The 13,538-nt window shown below is 39.4% G+C and overlaps 1 protein-coding gene and 1 long non-coding RNA gene across 4 annotated transcripts in view; one reads left to right on the forward strand and one right to left on the reverse strand.

Moving 5' to 3' along the window:
- The window catches only part of MMEL1 (membrane metalloendopeptidase like 1), a 29,436-nt gene that overhangs the window by 3,206 nt on the left and 12,692 nt on the right, over positions 1–13,538 (reverse strand). For 2 of the 3 annotated variants that reach the window (XM_013194740.3, XM_013194738.3), the window contains exons 9-22: positions 12,836–12,970; positions 12,218–12,307; positions 11,491–11,627; positions 10,905–10,998; positions 10,536–10,664; positions 10,162–10,260; positions 9,494–9,577; positions 9,128–9,231; positions 6,600–6,658; positions 4,386–4,505; positions 3,161–3,294; positions 2,809–2,874; positions 523–618; positions 189–265 (exon numbers count right to left, since the gene is read on the reverse strand). In XM_013194740.3, the coding sequence (XP_013050194.1) occupies positions 189–265; positions 523–618; positions 2,809–2,874; positions 3,161–3,294; positions 4,386–4,505; positions 6,600–6,658; positions 9,128–9,231; positions 9,494–9,577; positions 10,162–10,260; positions 10,536–10,664; positions 10,905–10,998; positions 11,491–11,627; positions 12,218–12,307; positions 12,836–12,970 (1,424 nt within the window). Of the gene's footprint in view, positions 1–188; positions 266–522; positions 619–2,808; positions 2,875–3,160; positions 3,295–3,441; positions 4,121–4,385; positions 4,506–6,599; positions 6,659–9,127; positions 9,232–9,493; positions 9,578–10,161; positions 10,261–10,535; positions 10,665–10,904; positions 10,999–11,490; positions 11,628–12,217; positions 12,308–12,835; positions 12,971–13,538 lie in introns of those variants that run through there. The other variant, XM_048067511.2, reaches the window with a different exon arrangement.
- On the forward strand, positions 5,416–11,474 carry LOC136786874 (uncharacterized). Its single transcript, XR_010826400.1, has 3 exons — positions 5,416–5,684; positions 11,144–11,198; positions 11,297–11,474. It is a non-coding gene; the product is annotated as an uncharacterized lncRNA (long non-coding RNA).

Genomic DNA, 13,538 nt, shown 5'->3' on the forward strand with positions numbered 1-13,538 from the left:
CAAACTCACCAGGCTAAGTAAAGGAATGTACTCTTCAGTAGTGTCCTACTATGGCAGGACTTCTGAAAGTTAGCCTACATTTATCTTGCCTGTCAGCAGCCAGCTACTAGCAATGAGCCGCTCTCTCCTTTTGTGCTGTATTGGTGCAAGGCGTTGAACCAAGCGACGCTATCAGTAAATAAACCCACCTGTATTTCAGAGGGCTGTGAACATCTGTCTTTATTGACTGGCTGGCATATTCTGGTCTGTAGGAACCACACCAAACCTAGACAAGGAAAATTGACAATTAGTGGGTCGCTATTAAAGGGAATTCAATTCCGATACCTTCTCCCTGTTTTTCAAAGCTTTTTCCTAAGAGCCATCCTATTTATGACAATATAGTTGGGAGTATGTTTTACAGAGGAAGCAGAATAGCTACAACAGCTTTCCAAGCAGAACTCAAGACTGATTTTCTCCCTAAACTCTAGACTAACACAATTTATACTTTCACATAGCATGTAGTGGGTATCCAAGGGTTATTACCTGGGCAAAGTTGAGGAAGAAAAGCTGTTTGTGGGACAGATTCAGTCCAGGCAACTTCGGTTCCTTCCCTTCCCGTTCCAGCCATTTTAAATAAGCCTACAAATTATCACAGATTCAGTTCAGAGAAGGGCCTATTCAAACATGACGAGTATTTTGAACGTTACTTTAGGGCTGGAGATTTCAGTCACAATGTATGTGAACCCAGCATGTCTTCCGTTCTGTATTTTCCTAGTTTTCATCTTTCTGATACAAGAGAATGATTAATTTTATGGGGGGAAAAAAAGTCGTAAGTAGTCTGTTGACTTCTCTATACAAACAAATACACCAAGATAATTTGCACTCAGCTTCTGAAGCAACCTTTGAACTGAAAGCTGTTCATGAAAAAGGGAAAAATATCATACTCTCACATGGAAATAAGAGTTTCAAATTAGTAGTTGTTACCGGCCAGAAGCTCTGTGCGTTCTTTAGGGAGATGCCTGGAGCTGTCTTCTGAGTTTCTTCAGCAAGGTGGTGTACACCATTTTACTGCTCTGATGGACTGCTGGTTTGCTGCTGTGTCTCAGAAAGCAAGCCTGACAACGTGTGACAGCTACCGTGCTGAAGTGTAGCTGGTGACAGATACTAGATCAATAAAGCAACTCAGACCGAATGCCTGTGACTGCAGTTTGAAGTAAAATCACCAGGTTTTGTCTGACTTTTTCTGTTGGAATTTTTGAATCTGGAAATAAAGCGTTAAGGCTTCTCCACACTTCTGTGCTGATGATTTCTATGTCTTCAGGTAACTGCTTATAAAATATCAGGTAATAATCTTGCTCAATGTTAAATCCATTACCTCTTATTGTTACACATTAATTGGCCAATTTTCTTTTTTTAGCTATGTTGACATAATGGAGACAAGTTAATGTGTCCTCATGCTGGTTAATTTCAAAGGCTCTATTACCTTATCCCCGTAGATGCTGAGGTAGTTCCAAAGCACACAAAATATAAAAGGTAGAGCTGAGGGTAAAAATACATCCAGCTCCCCAAAGCCTCTGAAGATCTGTATGCAGGACATTATGTCATACCACACCACTCTTCCACGTTTGTAATACCTTTCAGAACCAAGTAAATATTCGCTTTAACGAAGTAGTTAATTCTAATGGTAATCCTCAAGAGTCAGAATTGTCAGTTTAGATTTCTAAAAACTCAGAATATTCTTCCATAAACACCCTTAACTATTACCATATTCAAAACACTGGCGAGGAAAAGTTTTCCCATGACATCTGTTAGGATCAGTCTTAGAAAAGAACATTCCATGCTCACACCTGAGCTCTACATGGAAAGAGCCTTTGGGCCGATAAATACCGTGCTCCTGTTCGTGACGATGGTTTGTGAACCTGGAAGATGGTTCATCAGCATTACCTGATGCTAGACACTGTCTTCCCTTCATGTAGCGGGAGAAATAGGGTGATTATGCAATGGTGTTTTTAACAGATAATACCATGCTGAACAACGTTGGTTTTCAGCCACAGCATGGAAGTCGTGCCCTGCAATACCAGCTGCATTCCTCTTATTTTCAAAATGACTGACTGACTGACACAACCTTTTTACCTTGGAAATAGGCAGGCAGTTCTGAGACTAAATATTCTTGCATTTTTATTCAACTGACTAGAAGAATAAATAGCAGCAAGGTAGAAGAAACTTCTGTGCATTATCTTCCTAAAGCTCGTAAAACCAAGAAAGCAACAAAAGGAGCTAGAATTTTAGAGACACATACTTTGGTAGATATGCTCTGTATCCCTCTCAGGAAGGAGACGGTACATCTAAGTATTCTTTTCACATCCTACCTGACGTGTCGCTTTTGAGATCAAAGATGAAAAGTGTGAGAGAGAAATCTGGAAAAAAACAGTTGCTCTGCTTCATAATACCACAAAACGGTACTGCCAAGAAATTAGTGCTCTGTTGCTGTGTGACAAGCTGTTTGAAGTTGTAGCTGCCATTTTCAGATTAGAAGCTTTAGAAAACGGAGGGCGCTTTACCTTTTTCCTACCTAACACTGTGCCTATTTATGAACACAGCCCTTGTTTACCTGAGACCAAAGTATGCAGCATCAAGCATCGTGGTACATCAAATTGTGGCTGGGATAATTAGGTGGTGTTCTCCATAAGCTTCCAGATATGTAACTGAGGCTTTAAGTTTTAGAATAGGGCAGTAACATGTCAGTTGTCAAATTGTCTGTGCTATAAGAAGCAACCCCATTGCTGGATCTCAGGGGTAAAATTAACTCACAGTATATTTGAGAGTTACCTTATAAGCCTGTCGGACTCCTCCATTATCTGCAATGTTTTCTCCTAACGTGCTTATTCCACTGACCTGTAAAAGAACAATCATTTGTTTCCTCTACAGTCAGTGACATCAGTAACCCTAAGAACCACAAGCTGAAGCACAGTCATAAAGCACAGATAGAAAGTCATGTCTGGAACAGAAGGTAGCAGTGACTTTGTGCTAGGACAAAGAAATTAAAATTAAAAAATTAATAGGGTAAAAGCCATAGATTAGAAGAATTTGAACCAAGTCCTTGAGCTTGCTGTTCCAATATCCATTTCCTCCAAAGAACCAAAAGATCCTAAATATGCCTGTTCCTAGGAACCATACTTACATTTTGTCCTCCAGCCAGCTCCCACGTGTAGTTTCCATACTGATAAACCATACAGCGAGACTGCTCCTTGAAATGCATGGCTGAGAAATTGCTCCACCAGTCAAACATATTTCCATCTTTATCAAAATTCCTACCTATGTGAAAAATCCAAGGAAAAAGGATAGCTTTGAGCCAGAGTTTGTTAATCACAGCAACTGCTCTTCCAGTGCAGCACCTGTTGCTTCTTAATGCTTGAGTAACGCCACCTCCCCTTCTTTCCTCCTTTGATTTAGGACTGTGCGCTAGAGATTTATCAGAAATGTTGATTCTCCTCTGGCACAAGAGTACAGATAAAACTTACCGTGTTCCTTTCTTCTATTCTCTGTTATTCTACGGTATGTTGTTCAGCCAGCAGCCCTGACTTCAGTTATGACAGTAAGGTCCAGTTTTATTTCAAACTGGATTACCCAGACATCATAGAACAAAACTTACTACCTTCTTTTGAGGTGTCTAAGGTGTTTATTCTGTGTGTCCATGTGATTATACAAACTAAGGTTCATAAAGAATTAATTACTTTACCACAACAGAAGAAAGATAGAATTACAGTTCTGGAGTTGGTGTTCTCAGCTCTCTTGCTAAAGCATTCTTTTTATTTGCTAGATTACTGGGGCTCTATTGTATGCTTATGTGCACAAGCTTAATTAACATCAAAAACAAATTGAAGAAAACCCTTGTATAAGAACTTACTGGCTTACGGTATCACAAGTTTTTGCTCAAAACTATTTTATATAGCATCAAAGAAAGATAATAAGGTAAATTTATTTCAAAAGTTTATGTTGGAAAAAAAGTCTCCTGTTTTCAAGACACTACCAGCAGCTCTTTCATCAGAATGAATGAATGAGGAATGTAGTTCTCAGATTTCATTTTCATTTAGAAGCCAGAATATCTGCTTGTTCTGACAGTATTTCTGATGTGATGATGCTGTAAAAGTAAAAGGTTTTCCTGAGAATTGTGATTGACTCAATTCATTTTTAAAATCCTCTTACACCCTGAATGACCCGCTAAGTTCATGAAACATTCACTGCAAAATGTTCAACAGAACGGTTATAGCGTGCCTGTGTGGGTCCCAGATAGTTACTGAGCAGGTACGTATGCATGGATCCTTCAGTCACAGCAGTGTGTAACTTTAATTTTTTATAACGTAATGAGTGCAACTGAAAGAATGTTTTCTGAGTTATCTTCTCACCATTGTCATCAAAGCCATGAGTAATCTCATGCCCAATAACCATCCCAATTCCTCCGAAGTTCAGGGCTTGAGGTTGGTGTTTGCTGAAGAATGGAGGCTGTAGAATCCCAGCAGGAAAAACTGCAAGGAGGGGAAGAGAGAAAGAGATGCTATAAAGTAGCTTTTATTTTTGCCTATTTCGCAAACTGAATGGTTATTTAGTTTAAGGGTCAGGAAAGAACCTAAAATATAAAATTATTAGAAACATCATCTTGCCTCCCCATGTGAATTTACTTCTCTCTAGATAAATGGAAAATGACAAGTTAATAAAGGTTTAATTTAGCACATCTGAAATGACAGTATCTCCTTGTTTGAGAACCAACCATCATTTACATTTCAACGTTAGCCTGATTTGGTCTATAATGTATGCTCCCACGAGTCAAGAACAAAATGTTTAGCAACTGAAGTTTGGAGATAGGTACAGTTTGTGCTTTAGAGACATTTTATAGGGGAACTAACGGTTATTTCATTGCTTTATTTTTGTTGAAGAAAGGTTAGCAATCATATGCTGATTACTGACAACACTCAGTGTGTAAAATATGCACAGCAGTAACCTACAAACCTCTGAGTGTGCTTAGATCTGGGGGGGAGGAGAGGGAGGGCAGCTGGAGGTATATCTTCAGTCTACTGAAGCCTTATATAGAATCAGTAGATTTAGTCTTTTTCCCATGCATGTAAAATGAAAGACATACATGCTTCTAGAAGAATTAAGACTGTAAGCACTTCATTCTAGTGAGACATTCTCTAAAAACTGAAATACTGTAATTATATAGCAAACACTTCATTCAAAGTCATGAGCCTTTTTGACCACATAGAATTTTCTATCCATGCGTTTTTTGAGGAGAAATATATAGGACAGGCTGTAGTAAGACAGAAGCAGGAGACTGAAAATAGTGTGGAAAATTAGTTTCCTCAAACTAGAGATATAAAGAAATAGGATTTAATGGACATCTACACTATTGCAGGCAGCTGTGCTGGGATTTTGGCTTGAATATTCATCTTCAATTTAAGCCAGTTACTTCCACATTGTTTACAAGAGCAAAGCTGTAGAGGAAATAGACTTCTTCAAGGCCCGAGTTCACTGAGGGAAAGCTGGCTCACAGCTGATTACTATCAGAATAAAAACAGTATGGATAAATGGGGAGCCTGAGAGTAAATACACCTTTAGGTCTCAGAGGGTTTGGATCAGCAGGCTGCAGGAGCGTGCTACTGAGGCTGAAGGACTGACTGGTGATAGCTTTACTGTGCCACAACGTGGAGGTAAGCGGAAGCTGTGTAACTAGGAAATAGTCCTTTCTGATGAGGCTAGAGGACTAAACAATGGCCGCTTCGGGTGTTTCTACCTTTAGAAATTATCTAAATCTTTCCTTTCGACTGTGGTTTTATCCTGTCCTGCAAAAAAGATACAGTTATGTCTGCTCAAGAAAGACACAGATGTGTTTCTCTTACAGTATTTGACAGTACTTAACAGTAGAAGCTCTTGGTGCCCTGGAAATTCAAATAAACGCTACATAACAGAAGTGACCGGGCTCCTCGCCTGTTTGAGGTGCTCAGAGTTCAGCAAAGACTGCTGTGTCTCTAGGCTTAACCTGGACTTCTGGCCATCTGCAGGGATTGGGGAGTACGTGGAGCCAGACAGGTTCATTAAGTCTTATAGCTGAGGATCTTCTTGTCTGCTAAGAACAAGAGAAGTCAGGCTAGCGACTCTCCAGAGTATCTCAGACCTAATAACATGTTAAGCTGAGGCAGCTTTCTTTAGTCTATTATACTCCTTAGCAAAATTATTTCTGTACCATCTGTACAGAAAACAAACTGGAAAGCTGCCCTTGTGTTTATCAGGAATGTGGAAACATGAGTAGAAACAGCCCAGAATACGCTATGAGCACTGGTTGCTGAAGCTGGCACTCACATAGTAGCAGTTACTGTCTCAGGCTTTCAAACATAAGGCTGTTCCAACTACAGTATATGAACTATGCCTGCCAAGTGTGCGTGTGTGGTGGGGAGTTGAATATTCATCAACAAAACAACATTTTGAAAAGAACAGCCTGTCTATCTTGCTCAGAATTTCCTCAAAGGCAGAGGCAGGTTTACCTCTAGACAGCTGACTTGCACTGTTGTGGTGCAATAAATGGTTAATTAGTTCCATACGGCTGTGTAAAATTGTTGTAAACCTACCTATCTGGTTCCGATTCGGGGAATAGAAAGCATTGACCACCGCAGCCCCGATTATCCATCTAAAAATAAATGTTGCACACAAAGTTAGTCATCAATTATAAACATTCTTCTTACTGATTAATCTTATTCAAAAATGCAGACTGCAGATAAGGAAGGGATTGAGGTAGGGAAGAAGGCTGCCACTGCATACAGTTGTCAAGAAATAATTATATGAGGAAATACCTGATCTCTCACTCATTGGCATCTTTCACTCAAAAGAATAACAAGTTAAAGTGAGAAATGCATTTGCTCTTGAACGTTGAACAGCTACACTGGGGTGAAGTGTGGTGGCTGTTTACCAGGTCCCTTTAACACTATATGAGTTTAAGAGGAAATGAGAAGTATTGCATTAAAAAGAAAATTAGCATCTAGATGGCGTTTTAAGCAGCAGAAGGCAGATACTCCAAATTAGAAGTTAAGACCAAACTTATATGTTGAAACACCTTAATTAAAACTGAACAATCACTCTCATTGCATATCTGACTCCAGATTTGCAAATGTTTGCATTTGGAGTCCACTATTTTATAGATGAGTACTAACTTTAAGTAATTCTTGTTTGAAGTAAGCTGCTCCTGGAAAATATTCCCAATAGCTTGACAACTTTTTTATTCTTTATATTTCTTCCCTTCTGTCCATCCCTCCATCTCTTCTACCTGACATACACTTCTAGTCAGCCTGTTTTACTGAACAATGCAGTAACAGTTGGATCCATGAGCTTGTGAAAAGTGTTTAGCAGCATCAGCCTCAGACATTCCTCTTTCCACATCTCTCATCCCTACAGTTTCTTGTGGTGCCAATAGTTGCTGTATTTACCATTATCTTGATGTAACTACTTCTGGGCTGCTCTGAAAATGAAATCTAACTATGAGCAATGACTTACTAGCTGATCATTACATTTAAGAAAGTAGCATCAACATTGTCAGTTATACACACTCCTTTGGTTTAATTGAACGGTGAGCTGAAGTGGAAGTAGTTCTGTCTCCTTGGGAAAACCTTTCAAGACTCTGGGTTGATGTCACTTGAAAACTGTAGGTCATTGGGTAAAAAAGTGCAAATTACTGGCATTTTGTATATTGCCAAACAGAGGCAAAGAAGGCCCAATGCATTAATTGTTGAAAAGGCTCCCACAAATGTGTCTTCAACAACACTTAGAATGAGCAGGGGTATGGGGAATTCTTGCTGAAGGGCTATCAACAGTCTCTGCCTGCAAAAGGCAGCAGTGATCTGTAACACAGTTTGTGGATGAAGAAAACCAGTCCTCTGCAAGAATTCTTGCTATGAAGAGCCCCAGGATTGATGCAATCAAGTAATGAGGAAGCATTAAAAAAAGCTCCATTTAGCTGACTGATCAGAAAACTCCTTGGTGAATTATTCATCAGTAATTCACTTCTAAGTGTCTGCATTGTGTACTCTTGTTTTGAGTTATAAACTACCTCATAGGAAGAGCGATAGGAAAAGTATTAATAGACTTTGCGATGATTAACTTGACCTGGGCTTCCCTTTGGAGAGTCTTTTGTTTGCTTATTAATAACAAATAACTGTTGTTTTACGTTTGGTCAAGATGTGTTGTTTCCTTTTCCCTTCCAGCATCATGCAGGCTGGAAGCCCACTAGTGCACAACACATCAAGTTGGTATTAGCTTCCTTTCTTCAGCCTTCCGTTACAATTGTCTCTGTCACTAATGCATTTGGCAGCAGCTTTGCCAAGTAACTGTATTGGAGCTGTGTAGCTCAGGAAGCCAAATGGGCTATTAAAAGTTCAAATTGGTTAGCTCATAGCGCTGGAAATTGGGTCATATTCTGGTGCATTTGTTGCTGCAAATAATATATAAGTAGCAAGTTTATAAATTATTATATATATTTGATTTTTTTGAGATGAGCACTGGTCTGAGGATTTGTCTAAGACTAGAGAACTATGAGGTAACAGCCAGGGTAATATAGGCACGAGACCTGAGATTTACTTGGATGCCTTCATGAGTCAAAGAAGGAATCACAAAGCAGCCAAGCCTGTACTTATGACAGGAAGTATCTGAAAAATACACTTTTACCTTACTAAGTGTAGTGTGAAGTTATCAGCTTGGAAGTAGGCGTTAACTGGATCTGGTGTTCAACTTCCTTAAGACTGAGCATATTTCCAACAGAATTCTGGCCAGAATACTTCAAGCTTCGTTTTCCTCTAATTATTTATTTTGGAGATTCCAACACTACTGATCTCCTCTCCTCCTTGCTGAGTCACCAGAAAGATCTGTTACTGCTTTTGTGTTAAGTAGCTTTAATCCTTCATCAAGCTGCTCTGCATTCAGATTCATTAGTGAGATTCCAAGAGAACTGAATGAACTCCTACTACAAGAAGCAATGAACTACTTGTTTAATTCCAGGAAATAACTTATAAGATATCAAATATAAGCATTTTTGCTTATCCACAGCATATGACTAAAACATAACTGTTATTCCAGGACTTAAGATTGTGTATGTAGTCTTGAAACTTACATATCTTGGTCAACTCTCTCTCGAAGTTTTCTCAAGCTCTTTTGGGCTCCAGCTCTCAGATTTTCTAGGATGTTTTCAAAGTAACTGTGCTCACTGAAGTTTAGCTGAAGAAACAGATCTCTGTATCAGTAAACTGTGCTGAATGAGGAACTTCTTGTGCCAATGAATGTATCTTCTAAAATGTTTTGAATGCAAGTTATCACTTCACTGCATGCAAAGAGCTAACAATTACAAAATGCTCAACACAATCAATGCTTTCTAGCCACTTGGAAATAAGTTACATAGGTACAAGTACACCAAATGGTGAGAAAATAAGTGTAGGCTTTTATATTGAGGTATTTACTGAGGTATGTACAGCATACTTACATTAGCATATTCCTGATCTAGTTTTTCATTGTGATCTTCCAAAATATAATCCGGGTAGCCAATCTGTTCTTTAATTGCCATTGCCTAAAAGAAAAGAGTTTACTTTTTCCTCATTTGATTCAAATTCATTTTTGCATTGCCCCCATGTGTGTAAGAATTTGGATGCAAATGGCTGAAGACAGTCTTCAGATACATCCTTTTGCCTAATGAGGTGTTTTTTTTTTAAAATGTGAAACAAAGCCTCCCGCTCCTCCAGCCACTGTAGTAGACTTGCAGACCCTATAGCACTATCTGACAGGGATCGAGCTTAACCCTCACCTAGTGCCTCTTTCTTGGTATTGCAACAGCACTGATAGTCTTAAAATCAATGAAAAGTTTCCTTTGGGGTCTGCATTGTATTCAGTTGTCACTGTAGCTGATGCATTGGGTGTTATCTTCTCTCCTTACTTATAATGTGGTTCACAAGACTTGTTGAAGGAAACAAAATGTGTGTGAACTAATAAATCTTTAAAAAGAAAGGGACGATGTAATAGGATAATGGATAACAGGATAGTGAACAGTAAAGTTTTTCTCCTCTCATTTGCAGAGGAACTGGGAATAGTGATGCAACAAAATTCCAAAGACTTCATATTCATGAAGGGATACTGAAGTTTCTTGTTTTCTCTGACCTTCTCACGAGCTTTCTCTTTAGATGCCTCGTCCATCCACTGTAACTCATCTAATGTCTCAATGAACACTTCACGAATCTTATCTATTAAATCTCGGACCTAAAAGAAGCAGTAAAAAAAAAAAGAATTATTTACATCCTATTTTTCCTAGCCACAGCAAAGGTGATGAAAGGCTTCCTACTGAAAGCTGACTTCTCCCAAATTTTGTGTTCTAAATTATGATACTTTGCATTTAAAAGAGCATTACAATTGAGTTCTTATGCTTTCTAATCCTTGGCTGATGGATCACTTTACCAGATAAACCAAACTGGGAGATCAGATGGAGGGGAATGGTCACTGGGGGGTACAATAGTACAAAGGGTAAAACTACATACCATCCTCTTGCTCTCACCAGCAAATGTCTCCCTGACATACATTGCTCCCACTGCGTTCTCCATGTTGTTGTTGACATAACTCACACATTCCCTCCAGCGGGCTTCTTCCAGTGTTGTCCCATAAAGTGCCTAGAATGTAAAACACCACAGGATCAGTTCTGCCTACACATCTTTTTTTCAAAATCCTCTGCCAAATTGCTGCCTAATGAGGAGGCTAACCTGAGACAAAGGTTTCTATCGTGATTGTTCTCAGATTTTTGTGTTTTATATGATATTACAATGTCTTTGTGTTGGCAGACTGTACTTGGTGACTGGGGGACTCTCTGCCAGTACTATGCTCTACAGTCTCTTTAGGAAGAGAGGAAATACCTTCCTGTAGTTTGCCCGTGCATCCTTGAAACGCCGACTCAAGCTGCTGACTCGATCAATTATGAGTCGCCAAATGAGGTAGTTCTGGATGGTGCTGTGCAGGGAAAGCAAAGCTGAAGTTAATCTCTTGTAAAAAGTAACAAAGTTCCCCTCTGACTGCACTAAATTTTGATGAGAAAGTTAGTGATTGCCAGTCATCAGTTTCACAGCATCTACAAGTGACTGTTATTATTTAACAGGCTGGCTAACTCTAGAAGCATCCAGACTGAGCACTGTGCTCCCTGGTCTGTTCAGGTATTTATTTTTCTTCTCTCCCTGCCCCATCCTCCCAACAAGAGTGTAACAAGCTAAAGCCCATGTCATATTTCTTCCCATTTAAACCCTCTCCCAAGCACATGAGCCAATGAGACACCTAGTACTGCAGTACTTTGGGACCCTTGGACCTTAGACGACGCTTCTCATGTTTCACAGTGAAGCCCTCTGAATCTTCTAAGAGCAGCTCTGGCAGAACTAGTAAGTGGGCCCAATAATCTGTTTCCACTGAATTTCTGTCACTGTTGTCTTGGGTATTTACATTTCTTTTTACCTTGCTGAGTACTTTGAGATAATTGCCTTTAGCTCTTGTAGGTAGGGCATGCCATATACAACCACCTCTTCTTCGGGGTCAACCTGAACACTTACTGAAGACATGACACCTTGGATGAAGAAGGTCCAGTTAAATTCCTAGGCAGAGAGGAAGACATACTCATGCCAGGTGTTTACGTGCCTTAGTAACTGTCCAGAGTTTCTACAGTCCATGGTATGGAATGTTCTAGTGTTGGCAGTAGAGCTAACAAAATCACAAGAAAGGGTCTGCTGAATATACAGATCCTTGTTTCCTGCTCCAGCAATGCTGAGGTCCAGTTGCTGTTAGTAAATTTTTCTAGTAGATAGTCTAGGTTTAACCTTATTTTGACTGATTGTTTGGGGCTTGATCATGTTGTTATTATTTTTTTTTCCAGAACTCGGTTCGGAATGTCTGAACCAAAGATGCAGTTCACTTTTGTATATGACGGACTTTGAGGCACTTGTTTTTATCTTTACACCAAGTAGGTAATAACCATTATTAATCTAGAGACAGAAAATACAGTAAATACTTCAGCTGTAGTGTTGATCAGGAGAAAAATGCTTTTTAAGACTCTGAAGACAACATTAAGAATGGAAATAATTTTATACTTCTTGTTGCATCACTCTAACAAATTTACAAAGCTATTTCCAGTTTACATAGTAATAATAGGAGGCTGAAAGTTGTAGACTGCCTGTTAAACACTTACATTCAATGCAAACTTATCCTGTAGTTCTTTTAATGTCATTTTGTTGTATAACAAGGTTACATCGTGCCTTTCTTCTGCTGGGGTAGTTGCCTGAAGACAATCACAAGATTATTACTAGAATCAACTGACAGAAGTGTCAATGGTTGAAGTCACATGTATGCATGTGCATATAGACACACTTAAATAGTACTGAGAATAAAAACAAATTTCTTTTGGAAATGAATGCTTCTACACTTCAGTACAGCAACTCAGGCCCCTCTAAATAATGCGTCATTAGTACGGACAACCAAGCTTTTATGAGTCTACAACACCAAGGAAGATAGTTCTGGGGTTATCTTAGTGCATGCTTAGCAGGACATAGATTATCCTGCTTTAGGAGATTTCCAAAAATAAGTATGGTTAGGGTTAGAGCAGGCAGAATAGCAGTGTCTACAGTGGATGAATTATACACACAGAGGCTCTGATTTCTGGGCTGCTCACAGCACAAAGTCTCTTGCCCCCTCCTTTTCCTCTTGGCCATGAGTTCTGTGCTGTGTCAAGCTGCTACAAAAAACGGTGAGACACTTCTGCCTCACCCCAACCCAAACATCTTGAGAAATTCTTGATTTCTGTACTCACGTTTGCAATCTCTGTTTCAAGCTCCATAACCTTTGCCATTTCCTCCTGGACAAACAAATCATCTTTAGATATGTTCTTGTCTTCTCGGATCATTTTAGCAATAGTGATCATGAACTGCAGGTAAGCTTCTCTCACCTGCAAGAAATAGTTTTGTGTATAGAGTCATAAAGAAGAGGTTTGCTGTCTGTTGTTCCTCATTCAGCAAACAATTGCTTTAGCTTTACACAGTCTGCTGTGGAAGACGTTTGGCCCAGTGGCCACAGCCTCTGCCATGGTCTCCAAAGCAACCCTCTACGCATTTTTTTCTTTAATGTAATGGATACTACTGCAATACCTAGGACCTTACTTCCCCCTGGAATACCTTGCAGTGCAGTTGATTCTCAGAACACATAAAAGCAGCACTTTTTGCTTCCCTATATGCTGTAACTCTAGAGTTTGAGGTTAGAATTTCTACCTGAGCAAGAAGAAAGCCCTGTGCTTTGAGTCACAATATGGGAATTAGTGATCCCTAACTAGACAAAGCACTAGGTAAAGGTAAACACGGAAGATTTAAGTTCTCTGGAAGTAACACTGTAAATTCTCCAAACTCTGGTTTTACTGCCTGAAAGAAAAGCTCTCTCAGATGGTTCCCAGTGATACCTTTACTTTATTTGTAATAGGAAGGTCTAGCTGTGAGTTATTTCTCAGAGTGGTCCCAATAAAG

Source organism: Anser cygnoides, chromosome 23 (assembly GCF_040182565.1).
Source record: "Anser cygnoides isolate HZ-2024a breed goose chromosome 23, Taihu_goose_T2T_genome, whole genome shotgun sequence".
Taxonomy (NCBI): Eukaryota; Metazoa; Chordata; class Aves; order Anseriformes; family Anatidae; genus Anser; species Anser cygnoides.